We start from the raw sequence: 15,007 nt of genomic DNA, 5'->3' as shown, positions 1-15,007 counted from the left end.
TGACTGAGTGTGACATCTTGACCCAGCGGAGAATGTGTTCCACCTCACGCCATGCCGCCCTGCTGCGGATGGTTCTGTAATAATTGATATAAGCTACAGTCGTGGTGTTGTCTAACTATATTCGGATGGGGCGATCCGCCAGGGGTGATGGGACGGGCTCAGGGACAACCGAATTGCCGGATCTCCAAGCCGTTGATCGAAAGGGGCGACTCCCGATGTGACCAGCACCCCTGGGCTGTGTGATTGGAGACAAGCGGCATAGACAATGGAAAGAGAATGTATTCCTGTCCCAGCTGTTAGTGAGGAAAAGGTCGACAAAGCGCCCGAGCCCCATGTTGAAGGGCTATGACCTTGTCTCGAGGGAAAATTACCAGTCCTCAGGAGGTGGAGGCTGAAGGGCAAAGCCTTAAATTGGAAATGTTCCTTTCGGACAGCGAAACGCAGGAACCTTAGAGTCGGAAAGATCGAGACATGAAGGTAAGCATCCTGTATGTCGATGGATGCTAGGGAACTCCCTCTTCTAAAGTGATTACAGAGCAGAAGAGCTCCCTCTTGAAGGAACCTGACGAACTTGTAGAGTAGCTTCAGGTCCAGGATGGGCCATACCGCTACGCCATTCTTTCTTCAGGAACGAACCATGCTGTAGGGCGGGATGAAACACTGTCTTGTATGCGAAAGACACCAGGAAATTGGCTCATTCGTCATGAAGGATGGAGAGCCAGATATGACAAGACAGGAATAGACATCAGCCTACAAAAGAATCAGAAACAATCCTGTTGACAAAAAAGACGCCTAGACTTTTGTAGGGAGGGAATTTTGTTTTCTCCTGTAGCGTCATAGATAAGCTAATACGGCATCTCGCCGAATAAGTACCCGGTCTGGTAGGGCAGACACATCAAGGAATGTTTGGAAGCAGCATCCGTTCGCCATCCCTGAGCCACAGTATCCGTCGGATGGTTATGGTAGTTGCGGCTGTAAGCACAACATGGAGTAGAGTGTAGGGACGCGTAGAAAAGATATTCCCTGGCCAAGGAGATCTAATTGGATAGTTCTGCTGCTTCCAGAGGAAGGTCAGTACGGAAGCTGAAAATGATGCCACGGGAGAACGAGTGCATCTGCCCTGATAGCTGCTGGATCGTGGGACCGAGATATGAAGTCGGGAACCTTGGAATTTAGCCATGAGGCCATCAGATCCATGTCCGGGGAGCCCCAACGACAGCGGATTTGGTGGAAGATCTCCGGATGGAGAGATCACTCCCTGGAGTCGAGGCCTTGACGACTGAGGAAATATGCCTCTCAATTATCCACTCCCGGATGTGAACCGCAGAGATAATTGAGCAGTTTTCCTTGGCCCAATGGAGAATGTAGCCTACCTCGTTCAAGGCTGCCACGCTGCGGGTTCCCCCTTGTCAGTTGATGTATGCCACTGCAGTGGCATTGTCGGACTGAATCCTGATTGGACGACCCGCCAGGAAGGGATGGAATTGGAGAAGAGCTAACCTGATTGCCTGAATTTCTCAGATGTTGATCGGAAGGCGTGATTCCTGAAGAGACCAGCGGCCCTGATCAGTGTGATGTAAGAACACCGCTCCCCAGCCTAGAAGACTGGCATCTGTTGTCACAACTAGCCAATATACTGGAAGTAAAGACTTCCCTTGATTCAGGGAGGACTATAATGTCCACCACCTGAGAGACTGTCTGACTCGCTGGGGAAGGAAGAACCGACGGTCGGGGGAGAACGGGTTCCTGTCCCAAACAGCCAGGAGGGCATGCTGTAAGGGACGGAGGTGTAATTGGGCAAATGGAACTGCCTCCAAGGCTGCTACCATCCTGCCAAAGACTCTCATACTGAGGGTATGTGCACACGTTCAGGTTTTTTTCTTTTTTTTTGCGTTTTTTCGTGATAAAAACGCAATAAAAATGCATTACAAACTGCAGACATATGCATCCTTTCATTTAGAGAGTGCATTCTGCAATTTTTGTGCACATGATGCGTTTTTTTTCTGCAAAAAAAAGCAGCATGTTCATTAATTTTGCTGATTTTTCGCATTTTTCCCGCTATTCTATGCATTTGGGAAAAAACGCACACAAAAAAAACACACCAAAAACGCGTCAAAAACGCATGCGGTTTTCTGGCAGAAATGTCCTGTTTTTGTCAGGAAATTTCTCCTAGAAAATCCTGACGTGTGCACATACCCTGAAGTGCAGAAAGTGATGCCGAGGCTGAGAGAGCTTCGCGCTGTAAGGCTGAGATCTTTTCCGGGGAAAGAAGTTCCAACCCCTGGGAAGAGTCCAGTATCATTCCTAGAAAGGAAATTCGCTGAGCCGGTACTGGGGAAGATTTTTTTTTTTTTTTTTTAAAGTTTATCTTCCAACCCAGGTGAGAAAAAGAATCTATTGTGATGTTCACAGCCTCCTTGCAGGCGCGGAAAGAGGGGCCTTTGATGAGGATATTGTCTAGATACGGTAACACCACCACTCCTGGGCTGTGGAGTATGGCCACGGCAGCTGCCATGACCTTTGTGAATACCCTGGTGGCGATGGTGAGGCCGAAGTGCAGAGCAACGAATTGGAAGTGTGGCACCTGAACTGCGAAGCGAAGAAACCTTTAGTGAGAAGGTAAAAATAGGAATGTGGAGGTACTCGTCCTGGATGTCTATAGACGCCAGGAACTCGCCTTTTCCCATGGAGGCGATGACAGAACAAAGCGATTCACTCCAGAAACGTCGCCCCCTGACGAACGTGTTCAGCAGTTTTAGGTCCAGTATGGACCGTACTGTACCGTCCTTCTTTGGAACCGTGAAGAGGTTTGAATTAAAAGGTTGAAACCGTTCGCCTTGAGGGACCGGAATAATAACTCCGTCTTTTCTCAGAGAGCTTATAGCTTGGAAGAACTCTGATGCCCTTTGCCCTGGGAGGACAAGATAAGAAGTCAATCTTGTATCCAGAGAACACCGAGTCGCGGACCCACTCGTCGTGAACGACCGAGAGCCACGCGGCACTGAAGGAAAGCAGGCGGCCGCCTACTTTGAGGGTGTCCCCCGGATACCACAGGGAGTCATTGTGTGGAAGATCTGCCCGTTGTGGAGCCTCTGGATCCCAATTGCCTAGGCCTGCCTCTCCATCAAGGGGAAGGTTAATAAGAGGCCTGGGAACCTCTGTCTCCACGTTGTGCCTGGCCAGAACCGGGAGATGTGGAAGTAGAGGACAAGTTTGAGTGGTAACGAAAAAAATCGGAACCGAGCCTGTGGTTGTGGAAAAAATTTACTCTTCCCTCCAGTAGCGTCGAAAATCAATTGGTCGACCTTTTCGCCAAAAAGGCGACCGCTCTGATAAGGTAGAGAAGTCAGTGATTTTTTGGAAGCAGAATCCACACGCCAGTCCCTGTGCCATAAGGACCTCCGGATGGTGATGGCGTTTGCTGCTTCTTGAGAAGCGCAGTTAGCGGCATCCAGGGACGCGGTCACTACAAAATCTCCAACTCTGGCTATCTGATTAGCGAGGTCTCCTATCTCGGGGGGAAGATTGGTATCCAGCACCGCTGAAGCCAAGACCTCAGCCCAGTGGGTCATAGCCTTAGCCACCCACGTAGCGGCAAAAGATGGGAAGAGTACGGCTGCTGAAGCTTCAAAGGTTGAACGTGCCATATTGTCGATCTGACGATCGGTTGGTTATTAACAGAGGCGCCCTCTGAGGAGGATAAAACAGATTTAGTAGCCAGGCGCGATCGGGGGAGACTGCGACCAATCTATTCTTGGATCCTGGGCAAAGGAATATTTTGACTCATGGGCTTCTGACCTGTGAATCTTTTATCTGGACGGATCTTGTGAGATTCAGCGATTTCCTTAAATTCGGGATGAGTGGCGAACACTCTATGAGCTCATTTGGTCCTCTTAAAGGACACGGTATGATCCGTTTTAGATAAAGGTTCCTCCTCAAGCTTCAAAGCCTTATTCACTGACTCGATCATGATGGAAATCCGGATCTAGGGACGTGTCAGAACCGCCCTCTGGAACAGGTTCTCTACTAGCCCCAGTGGAAGGGGAGTGAGAAATGGAGCTCTCAGAACCCGAAACCCGGTGATGGTCTGAGGATATGTCATGAGTCCTGTTCCTGGAAGAGCGAGAGCTCCTTGACAAGGTACGACCCCTGGAGTATGAGGGGTTCTGATCATCGGAAGCGTCGTCCGTATTAGTGCCCTGGTTAGAGGATGGGTCTCGGAACAATTCTAACGCTTTTGCCAAAGATGCCATAGGCCGGGTAAGGGAGGTAGCCCACTCAGGGCGACTAGGCTCATTGGGTTAGGTATCAGTAGCAGGTGGTTCCTGATCAGTCACCGGTTCACAAGCTGTGCATAATGCAGTTTTGTGACCCCTGGGTAATGATACTTTACGAGCGGTACATGCCGCAAAGAACATAGTGTGGGTTTTCCCAGACTTTTGTGAGGCTTTGATTGAGGCACAGCATAGCCTTGAGGAGAGCGCTTACTAACAGGGGAAAGGTTAAGCCATGTTTCTGCAGCTTACCCAGGTCCTGTGTCTTGAGTTCCCAGTGGGTGTGTGGTGTATGCACAGAGAACGCTAGTCCTAAAGGCTGTGATTCAAAAGGCTGGAGCAGCGCTGCAGCATCAGCCCTGTCGGTGTACCAAGATGGCCGCCGAGATCGCTTCTCTAGGGAACAAGAAGCGCCAGAAAGAGTGGGCGGCGGTAACTGCCGGTGGGTGTGGCCAAAACTCCGGCCTGTATGAAGGGGAAAAGCCAGGGGCTAAATTTTAAACCTGCGGTTGCGACCTGCAGCGCCGCGACCGCTATTAGAGCCATTCTTAAGCCACACTCCTTCATTGAATTGCCGCACTGCGGACCACCCACGGACTCGGGCTTTAAGGTGCGGACCTCCCATACCCTGAGGACCAGGACCCCCAGGGCCTTGGCCCCCGCAGTGTACTCACGGTAGATGCGGTGGGCCGGTGCTCAATCCACCGTCGCCATAGTCAGGGAGGGGGTGGAGAGCTTCTGCTGCCTTGCGTCATCCGTTATATGATGTTATATGTTGGTGATGCAGAGGGGGGCTGCAAATACGCCATACATATTTATGTCCGGCTAGGCACCTGGCTCCAGGAGAGGTAGATGGAGAGCTACTCCATGTCGTCGCCTGCTATGGAGGGGGGAGATCGGAACGCGAAGGAACCATCGCCCGTAAGGTGAGCTCAGGGCTGGCATCCAACGTTACAGGCGGGAGGGAAGCTCCACGTACTTGCCTGTTGATGATTCGGGGGTGATCGGAACCTAGAATGGAACCGTCGCCCCCATTCGCTCCGTTAAGAGAAAAAAATGGAATAAAAAGTAAATAAATTAATTTTAAAAAAGTGGGGTCTGAAACAGACCCAAGTGCCTCCTATAGACACTAAGCAAGAACTGGTTCACTTGGAGCCAGTAGGAGGGTGTATACTGCAGGGGAGGAGCTATTCTCTGTATTACTTAGTGTCCTCCTAGTGGCAGCAGCATAACACCCATGGTCCTGTGTCCCCCAATGAGGCGTAGGAGAAAAAAGAATGGCCCGGATTCTCTATCCGCCAGTCTGTGGGGACTTTAATTAAGGAACCATTTGGTACGGACCGAAGGGATTTTGAGGCTAAGCGGTGACAGGTGGATCAACCAGAGGGGATTATTCCCATTTCTTCCGCAAAGAGAAAGAATCCGGCAGGCATCTGTGAGTTATGTTTGCGCTGGGGGCTGCTCTTGGGGTGCGCACCACATGTAGGGGCCAGACACCCTGTGGTAATCTGCCCAGATACCGATGCTGCTCCACACAAGGCCCATTTTTCACTCCTACTTTATGAGAGGTGCTCCTACTGAAAATTTGCTGCAGGGGCCCACCGCCAACCTGGATTCTCTTGCCAGCGGTGCACGTCCTGGCATGGCGGCGCCGCCGCGGATGACTGGGCTTTAGTGTTGTTGCATTGTGGAAGGTGCAAGGAACCCTCCATCCACCATCCCTTTGTCCACGAGGTGGAGAGGGACCGTCCGCCTCCTTCCATCGCTGCTGTTCATCAATGGTGATGCAGTGGGGGCCGCACGGATGCCATAAGTGCCTCTGGACATCCTAGGGGTTTACTTCCTTAGGATGGAGCAGAGCTGTTGGTCCGACTGAAATAAGCCTGGCTCAGAAGAGGGTACATAGAGACAACACTTCATGTTCTCATCCGTTGTTGGTGTGGGGAGATCGGAATCCTGAAGGGAACCTTCGCCCCTAAAGAAGCTCAAGCATACCTTTTAACGGTGCAGTAGGGGGTATGTGGAGGCGACACTCCACGTTCCCGCCAGTTGTTGGTTTGGGGAGATTGGAACCCTGAAGGGAACCATTGCCCCTAAAGAAGCTCGAGCATACCTTTTAACGGTGCAGTAGGGGGTATGTGGAGGCGACACTCCACGTTCCCGCCAGTTGTTGGTTTGGGGAGATTGGAACCCTGAAGGGAACCATTGCCCCTAAAGAAGCTCGAGCATACCTTGTAACGGTGCAAGAGGGGGTATGTGGAGGCGACACTCCACGTTCCCGCCTGTTGTTGGTTTGGGGAGATCAGAACCCTGAAGGGATCCGTCGCCCTCTGTAATCCATTATAAGGAATAAAGAATAAAAAAAGCAGACCCATGTGCCTTCTACAGACACTAAGCATGAACTGGTTCGGCTGGAGCCAGTGGTTGGTGTATACTGTAGAGGAGGAGTTAATTTTGTTAGATTCACTTCGTGTCAACCTCCTAGTGGCAGCAGCATACACCCATGGTCCTGTGTTCCCAATGAGGCGAAGGAGAAATTATATTACCTAGTAATCTAACATAACATTTAACCCCTTCATGACCGGGGGATTTTTCGTTTTTCCGTGTTCGTTTTTCGCTCCCCTCCTTCCCAGAGCCATAACTTTTTTATTTTTCCGTCAATTTGGCCATGTGAGGGCTTATTTTTTGCGGGACGAGTTGTACTTTTGAACGACATCATTGGTTTTAGCATGTCGAGTACTAGAAAACGGGAAAAAAATTCCAAGTGCGGTGAAATTGCAAAAAAAGTGCAATCCCACATTGGTTTTTTGTTTGGCTTTTTTGCTAGGTTCACTAAATGCTAAAAATGACCTGCCATTATGATTCTCCAGGTCATTACGAGTTCATAGACACCAAACATGACTAGGTTATTTTTTATCTAAACATGAACACATGGGCTACTTGCACAGTGAACAAGTCTGTATGATCATGTTCACACACCACCAAGAAACCTGAAGACACAAAAGAGAATAGTAAAACCAAAAACACTCAGTTTGAAAAAATGTTGCAGTAATCCGCAAGTGCTAGTAAAAGATGTAAAAAACAGGGTATTTGGTTGATACGTTTTTTGCAAAAAATGTATACTAAGCTGCTCTACCAATCTTCACGGTATACCCTTATCAGAGCAGTCCTAACTAATGTATGCAATCCCTATCTGATGTATTTAAAAACCTGATCAAAAAATGTATACTAAGCTGCTGGTGTGTGAACATGATCATGGTATACCGTGAAGATTGGTAGAGCAGCTTAGTATACATTTTTTGCAAAAAACGTATCAACCAAATACCCTGTTTTTTACATCTTTTACTAGCACTTGCGGATTACTGCAACATTTTTTCAAACTGAGTGTTTTTGGTTTTACTATTCTCTTTTGTGTCTTCAGGTTTCTTGGTGGTGTGTGAACATGATCATACAGACTTGTTCACTGTGCAAGTAGCCCATGTGTTCCTGTTTCCATAATTGTTCTCTTGTGTCTACAAGACTGGGGAGTTCCACCACTCCTCTTGGGCTAGCTGCACAAAAGCTGTTCTTCCCTGTATGCACACATGGATTTTTCCTCTCTGAACCCTGTTCACACAGGTTATATACAGATGATCAGGTTTTTAAATACATCAGATAGGGATTGCATACATTAGTTAGGACTGCTCTGATAAGGGTATACCGTGAAGATTGGTAGAGCAGCTTAGTATACATTTTTTGCAAAAAACGTATCAACCAAATACCCTGTTTTTTACATCTTTTACTAGCACTTGCGGATTACTGCAACATTTTTTCAAACTGAGTGTTTTTGGTTTTACTATTCTCTTTTGTGTCTTCATATTTTTTATCTAAGTGGTGAAAAAAAATTCCAAACTTTGCTAAAAAAAAAAAAAAAAAAAAAAAATTGCGCCATTTTCCGATACTCGTAGCGTCTCCATTTTTCGTGATCTGGGGTCGGTTGAGGGCTTATTTTTTGCGTGCCGAGATGACGTTTTTAATGATAGCATTTCGGTGCAGATACGTTCTTTTGATCGCCCGTTATTGCATTTTAATGCAATGTCGCGGCGACCAAAAAAACGTAATTCTGGCGTTTCGAGTTTTTTTCCCGCTACGCTGTTTAGCGATCAGGTTAATACTTTTTTTTATTTGATAGATCGGGCAATTCTGAGCATGGCGATACCAAATATGCGTAGATTTGATATTTTTTTTTATTGATTTATTTTGATTGGGGCGAAAGGGGGGTGATTTAAACTTTTATTTTTTTTTATTTTTTTCATATTTTTTTAAACTTTTTTTTTTAACTTTTGCCATGCTTCAATAGCCTCCATGGGAGGCTAGAAGCAGGCACAGCACGATCGGCTCTGCTACATAGCAGCGATCTGCTGATCGCTGCTATGTAGCAGAATTGCACGTGTGCTGTGAGCGCCGACCACAGGGTGGCGCTCACAGCAACGGGCAATCAGTAACCATAGAGGTCTCAAGGACCTCTATGGCTACAATGGAGACGCATCGCCGACCCCCGGACATGTGACGGGGGTCGGCGATGACGTCATTTCCGGCCGCCCGGCCGGAAGCGGTAGTTAAATGCCGCTGTCTGCGTTTGACAGCAGCATTTAACTAGTTAATAGGTGCGGGCAGATCGTGATTCTGCCCGCGCCTATTACGGGCACATGTCAGCTGTTCAAAACAGCTGACATGTCCCGGCTTTGGTGCGGGCTCACCGCGGAGCCCTGCATCAAAGCAGGGGAGCCGGCATCGGACGGTATAGTACGTCCGATGCCGGTAAGGGGTTAAGGAGAAGATAAAGTCTGTAAATCCTAATAGCTTGTAGCCTAACCTAAGATTTTTATACCAGATACAGTCAATAAATACTAGTAAGGAGTCTGGCTTAAGATTTCTAATAGTGATACAGCCTAAAAATCCTAATAATTTGCAGGATAACCTGAGATTTTTTTTAATAGTGAATACAGCCTAAAAAATATAATAATTTGCAGCATAACCTGAGATTTTTTTATTAGTGAATACAGTCTAAAAATCCTTATAACTTGCAGCATAACCTGAGATTTCTAATAGTGAATACAGCCTAAAATCGTTATAATTTTCAGCATAACCTGAGATTTCTAATAGTGAATACAGCCTAAAAATCCTAATAATTTGCAGGATAACCTGAGATTTCTAATAGTGAATACAGCCTAAAAATCCTAATAATTTGCAGAATAACCTGAGATTTCTAATAGCGAATAGAGCGTACAAATCCTAATCATTTGCAGGATAACCTGAGATTTCTAATAGTGAATACAGTGTAAAAATCCCAATAATGTGCAGTATAACCTGAGATTTCAAATAGTGAATACAGCCTAAAAATCCTAATAACTTTTAGGACATCCTGAGATTTTTTAATAATGAATACTGCCTAAAACACTAATGATTTGCAGCATAACCTAGTGAATACAGCCTATAAACCTTAATATTTAGAAGAGTGGCATGAGATTCTTGTTAGTAATTACAGCGTATAGATATTAGTGAATACAGCCTAGAAAGTCTAATAACCCATGGTCATAAACATTACTTTCCTCTGGAGCCCTTACTTCATCATTTCTCTTACCTTCTTGATGTTCTTCACCACCATCTCGCTGGCCAGCTCCTGCTCCTTGATATCCACTCGCAGACCCCGAATATCTCTGCGTAACACGCTCTCCTGCGTGTGATGCTCCTTCTGTGCCAGCTTCATAGTGACGCTGCCCCCGGCTTTCAGCTCCGAAATGTTGTTCTGGTGCTCATATAGCAGGTGTTTTACTTTCTGCTTGTATACCTAAATCGGGAGAATGAAAATCAGAAGCCAGGGACAAGTTACAACAACGATAGAGAGTACAAAACATGCTTAGATCAGACGTCACTTCTATGTCTGAATTGGTCGATAGTAGAAACAGTCAGCAAGTTGGTGAGATAAATATGCCTAACCTAGCCAATAAGAGGGGAGCGTATTGTACAGTACCTGGTGTGAAGACTGCAGTATCCAAATCACTAAAGATACTTTGAGCTAGCAGTGAAATTAGGAGGTTTTAGCCAGCAGAATTGTGAATGCAGCTCTGGAGCGTAATACATACCCTTTAAGTCATGGATAGAAATAGGCCTCTTTATGTTATATGGTATGTTGAACACACTCATTTATTAGCAGGGGTTTGGTCACAAGAATAATAATGTCCTGAGGGAGAAGGACACTATGATATATGACAAGCTGGCTTAGTGGGCCAAGGATTAAACGCTGCCTCAGGGAAGTTTCCTTGGTTTCCTGGAAAATGTTGACTTACGGGAGATGGACTCTCTGTCCCTGCAGTTTCTCAAGACCCAGCACAAAACATAAGCAAAGTAAGCAGTGTAACGTCTGTGCGAGATGGCGGCATACATTATATGACGTAGCCAGCATCATCTAAAAAACGTTGAGCGGCACCTTTGTCGTTTCCCCCGTTCCTGCAGCATGACAGGTAATGATCATCTTTAAAAGGGGTTGTCTCAAGTTCTTAAATGGGGTAAAATTGCAAAGTGCTTGGAAAAAAAGCAACTTACTTTCTATTAAAAAACTCTCCATTCTCAAGAAAAAAGGGATTGAACATGTTATAGTGTAGAGCTGGTTGCCTAGGTTACCAGCCACCCTGCAGTATCAGAGTGGACAGTAACCTGGGTAACGAGCACGCGTCACAGCTTTCTGCAATGAACTCTCTCCAACAATTTCCTTCTAAACAATCTCCTGATTGGATGCTACAGCTGTCACTCAAGATCAGAGCGCTCGGGATGAGGAGTGTTTAGAGCAGAGTCCAGAACGTAGCACATGAAGAGACCACCCACCAGGAAATCACTGCCCGAGGGGTATGTTATAGCTGCGTTACCAATCTAGCTCAGTCAGCAATTTTAAGGGGTGAAAACTGCTGACAGTCTCCCTTTAATTCCTCCGTTACATATGTTCATACCTTGATTTCCACCTGATGTCTCTCCTCCGCCTCCTCCATCTCGCGGTCCTTGTTACGGAGTTCGGATTTCTTCTCTTCCAGCTGCCGGCGGGTGATCTCCCAGAAAGTGTGGATCTTGTCTCGTTCCAGCTGGAAGTAGTTTCTCTCCTCTCGTTCTCGGTCCAGCTCCTCTCGCAGACGTACTATGTGCTCCTCCAGCTAAGAACAATCACCACACTAACGATTATATATAATTATACGCCACTTACACATTGTACAAATATAAAGGGATAGAAAAATGCAACTAAGACTTAAAGGTGTTGCCTATTCATTTAAAAAGTTATTCTTAATGGGCACAGAATGGTGAAAAGAGAACATTTTCATTTAAATGTACATACAGCGGGTGAAATAAGTATTGAACTGGTCACCAATTTTTTAAGTAAGGTGCTATCAACATGAAATTCTCACCAGGTGTCTGCAATAACCCATCCAATCCACACAGGCAAAGACATCAAACCATAAGTGTCTATAAATTATGTGTGATAATGAGAAATGACACAGGGAAAAAGTATTTAACGCATAAGGCAAGAGAGGTGCAAAAAGCCCCTAAATCAGATGGTTATATCACACAAAATAGTTCATAAATAACATTTCCCACATGTCTAATTTACATCAGCACAATTTTTGAAACATAATTTTTTTGTTAGGAAGGGTTAAAAGTTGACCAGCAATTTCTCATTATTTCAACAAAATTTACAAAACAATTTTTTTTTTTTAAAGGGACCACCTCACATTTGAAGTGCCTTTGAGGGACCTATATGATAGAAAATACCCAAAAGTGACACCATTCTAAAAACTACACCCCTCAGGGTGTTCAAAACCACATTCAAGAAGTGTATTAACCCTTCAGGTGTTTCACAGAAATTAATGGCACCTGGTAGTAAAAAAATTAACATTTCATTTTCTTTTCACAAAAATTTTACTTTAGACCCCAATTTTTTAGTTTTGCAAGGGTAACAGGAAAAAACAGAACCCCAAATTTATTGTGCAATTTCTCCTGAGTACGTCGATACCCCATATGTGGGGGAAAACTACTGTTTTGGCACATGGCAGAGCTCAAAAGGGAAGGAGTGCCATTTGATCTTTTGATCCCACTAATATGCCTAAACAGTGGTAACTGGTCACAAGTGAGACCATTTTGGAACCTAAAATCCTCAGGGAACTTTTCTAGATGTGTGGTAAGCACCATGAACATTCATGTGCTTTACAAAAGTTTATAACGTTAAGCCGAGAAAAAAAAAAAATACATTTTTCACACAAAAATATTTTTTAGCCCCAAATTTTTTATGTTCACAAGGTTAAAAATGGAACCAAAAATTTATTGTGCAATTTCTCCTGAGAACACCAATACCCCTTATGTGGTTGAAAATTACATTTGAAGCACAGTGCAAAGCTCAGAAGGGAAGATCAGATTTTGCTGGACTGGTTTGAGGGTACCATATCACATTGGAAAAGCCCCTGAGGTGCCAGAACAGCAGAACCCCCGACAAATGACCCCATTTTGCAAACTACACCTCTCAATGAATTCATCTACAGGTGCAGTTATCATACTCACACCACAGGTGGTCACAGAATTTTATACAATTTGGGCAGTGAAAAAACCCCAAAAACATTACCACCATTTTATTTTAGATTTTACACACACTGGAAAATGGGTAAAATGGCACCAAAATTTGTCTCACAAGTTCTGCTGAATGTGGAAATATGTGGCTGTACAGTAATACTTAACCACACAGCAAGACATGGGAGGGACGAAGCGCTATTTTCCTCCTCGAGTGCAGATTTTGCTAGAATAGTTTGCAGACTCCATATATAGAGCCCCTAAGTGCTAGGAGAGCAGAATCCCCCCTCAAGTGACCCCATTATGGAAATTATTTTCTTTTGGGAATTTATCTACAGGTGTAGTGACAATTTTGACTCCATGTGTGTTTCCATAAACAAGCAGCAGTGGATCTTGCGGAGTGAAAATTGCAAACTACCATTGTAGTGACCAGTACATTGCAGTCACCAGTACGTTGTAGTGACCAGTACATTGCAGTCACCAGTACGTTGTAGTGACCAGTACATTGCAGTCACCAGTACGTTGTAGTGGCCAGTACATTGTGGTGCCCAGCTCATGCTTCTGTAGACAGGAACCTATAAATTAGGTGGGCTCTTATTGTTACAGAAATGCCAAACATGTGAATGCTAAATGCGGTTTAGGCACACTGGGGCTCAGAAGGGAGGGGGCATTTGGATTTGGAAGTGCAGAATTTGCTGAATTTCTTTGGAGGGAGGGACAAGAAGCTTTCCCTCAGCTTTTTTACTACCAGTAAAGTGGAAGCCCCTATATTTCCATTATCAGATGACAGACCAGAGTGGGGACTTGCTATTTTTGTGGATTGAATTGAATGTTTTGTTGGAAACATTTTACAAAACATTTGGGATCTCATTTATCCGGCGCTCTACGCTGAGCACTTTCACTCAGGTTTACCACCTAAATCTCTGAGTGACGTGATTCAGATGAAACCCCTGAGGGATCCATTTGCTATTATGAGGCAGCAGAGTTACTCTGGACTCTGTCTGGCCTTTGTTCAGTGGTGTTCTTCTTTTCAGAATGCACAAAACTGTGGGGGACCGCACTTTTATGCACACCTAAAAAGACAGACACCGCCGGATCCCATGCAGCCAAATGGCGTCCACAGTGCCTCCATCTGCCTCATTATAGGGAATCTTCCATCAGAAGTTCCGTCTGAATCATGTATTTTAAAGACTTACACTGAAATCATGGTGTCAGCTTTCACCGCAATATAAATGTGAGTTGAGAATTACTATGACCTTTGGGAGGCAGAATGAACAAATCAACAGCAGGTTAAGAATTGCTTTTATTTATTTTTCACTCTGTTCATCGTCCGGTATAAGCAATTAGACAACTTTATTCTTAGGGTCGGAGCGATTACAGCGATACTAGATTTATATTGTTTTTTTGGTTGGCAGCTGTCACACACTAAAAGACGCTTTTTACTGCAAAACGAGGATTTTTGAGTACTCACCCTAAAATCCTTTTCTCGGAGCCACTCATTGGGGGACACAGGACCATGGGTGTTATGCTGCTGCGACTAGGAGGCTGACACTAAGTAGATACAAAAAAGATTAGCTTCTACTCTGCAGTATACAGCCACACACTGGCTCCAGCTGAACCAGTTCAGTGACAAAGCAGTAGGAGAACATGAACATCATACAAAGGTCACACAGGACCATGTGACGTCCCAAAGCAGTCCCTGGGTGACGAAAAACCATAATCAAACAAACCCCATGCGCCAGCTGCCTAGAGATGTGCTACTACCTGCAAGATTCTTCTTCCCAGGCCTGCATCTGTGGAGACCTGAGTGTGAATGTTGTAGTGCTTCGAGAAGGTGTGCAAACTGGACCAGGTCGCAGCCCTGCAAACCTGTTCCGCCAATGCCTGGTGCTGACTGGCCCAAGAGGCACCCACCGACCGAGTGGAGTGAGACTCTATTCCCGCTGGGATAGGCTTGCCTCTGACACGGTAGGACTCCTCAATAGCCGAGCATATCCACCTAGCTATTGTGGATTTTGAAGCGGCCAATCCCTTCTTGTTATCCTCAGGAAGAACAAATAAAGTGTTCGTCTTTCGGAAGGACGCCGTCCAGGAGATGTGGCTTCTAAGGGCCCTCACCAGATCCAGAGTGTGGAAAGCTCTTTCAA

The 15,007-nt window shown here is 45.6% G+C and overlaps 1 protein-coding gene across 2 annotated transcripts in view; it reads right to left on the bottom strand.

Annotated features, from left to right (window-relative positions):
* The window catches only part of GAS8 (growth arrest specific 8), a 43,664-nt gene that overhangs the window by 7,772 nt on the left and 20,885 nt on the right, over positions 1-15,007 (bottom strand). For both annotated transcript variants that reach the window (XM_069739029.1, XM_069739028.1), the window contains exons 3-4: positions 11,261-11,458; positions 9,898-10,104 (exon numbers count right to left, since the gene is read on the bottom strand). In XM_069739029.1, the coding sequence (XP_069595130.1) occupies positions 9,898-10,104; positions 11,261-11,458 (405 nt within the window). The remainder of the gene's footprint in view (positions 1-9,897; positions 10,105-11,260; positions 11,459-15,007) is intronic.

This window comes from Ranitomeya imitator, chromosome 9, assembly GCF_032444005.1.
Source record: "Ranitomeya imitator isolate aRanImi1 chromosome 9, aRanImi1.pri, whole genome shotgun sequence".
Taxonomy (NCBI): Eukaryota; Metazoa; Chordata; class Amphibia; order Anura; family Dendrobatidae; genus Ranitomeya; species Ranitomeya imitator.
This window is presented reverse-complemented; position numbering and strand designations above follow the sequence as displayed.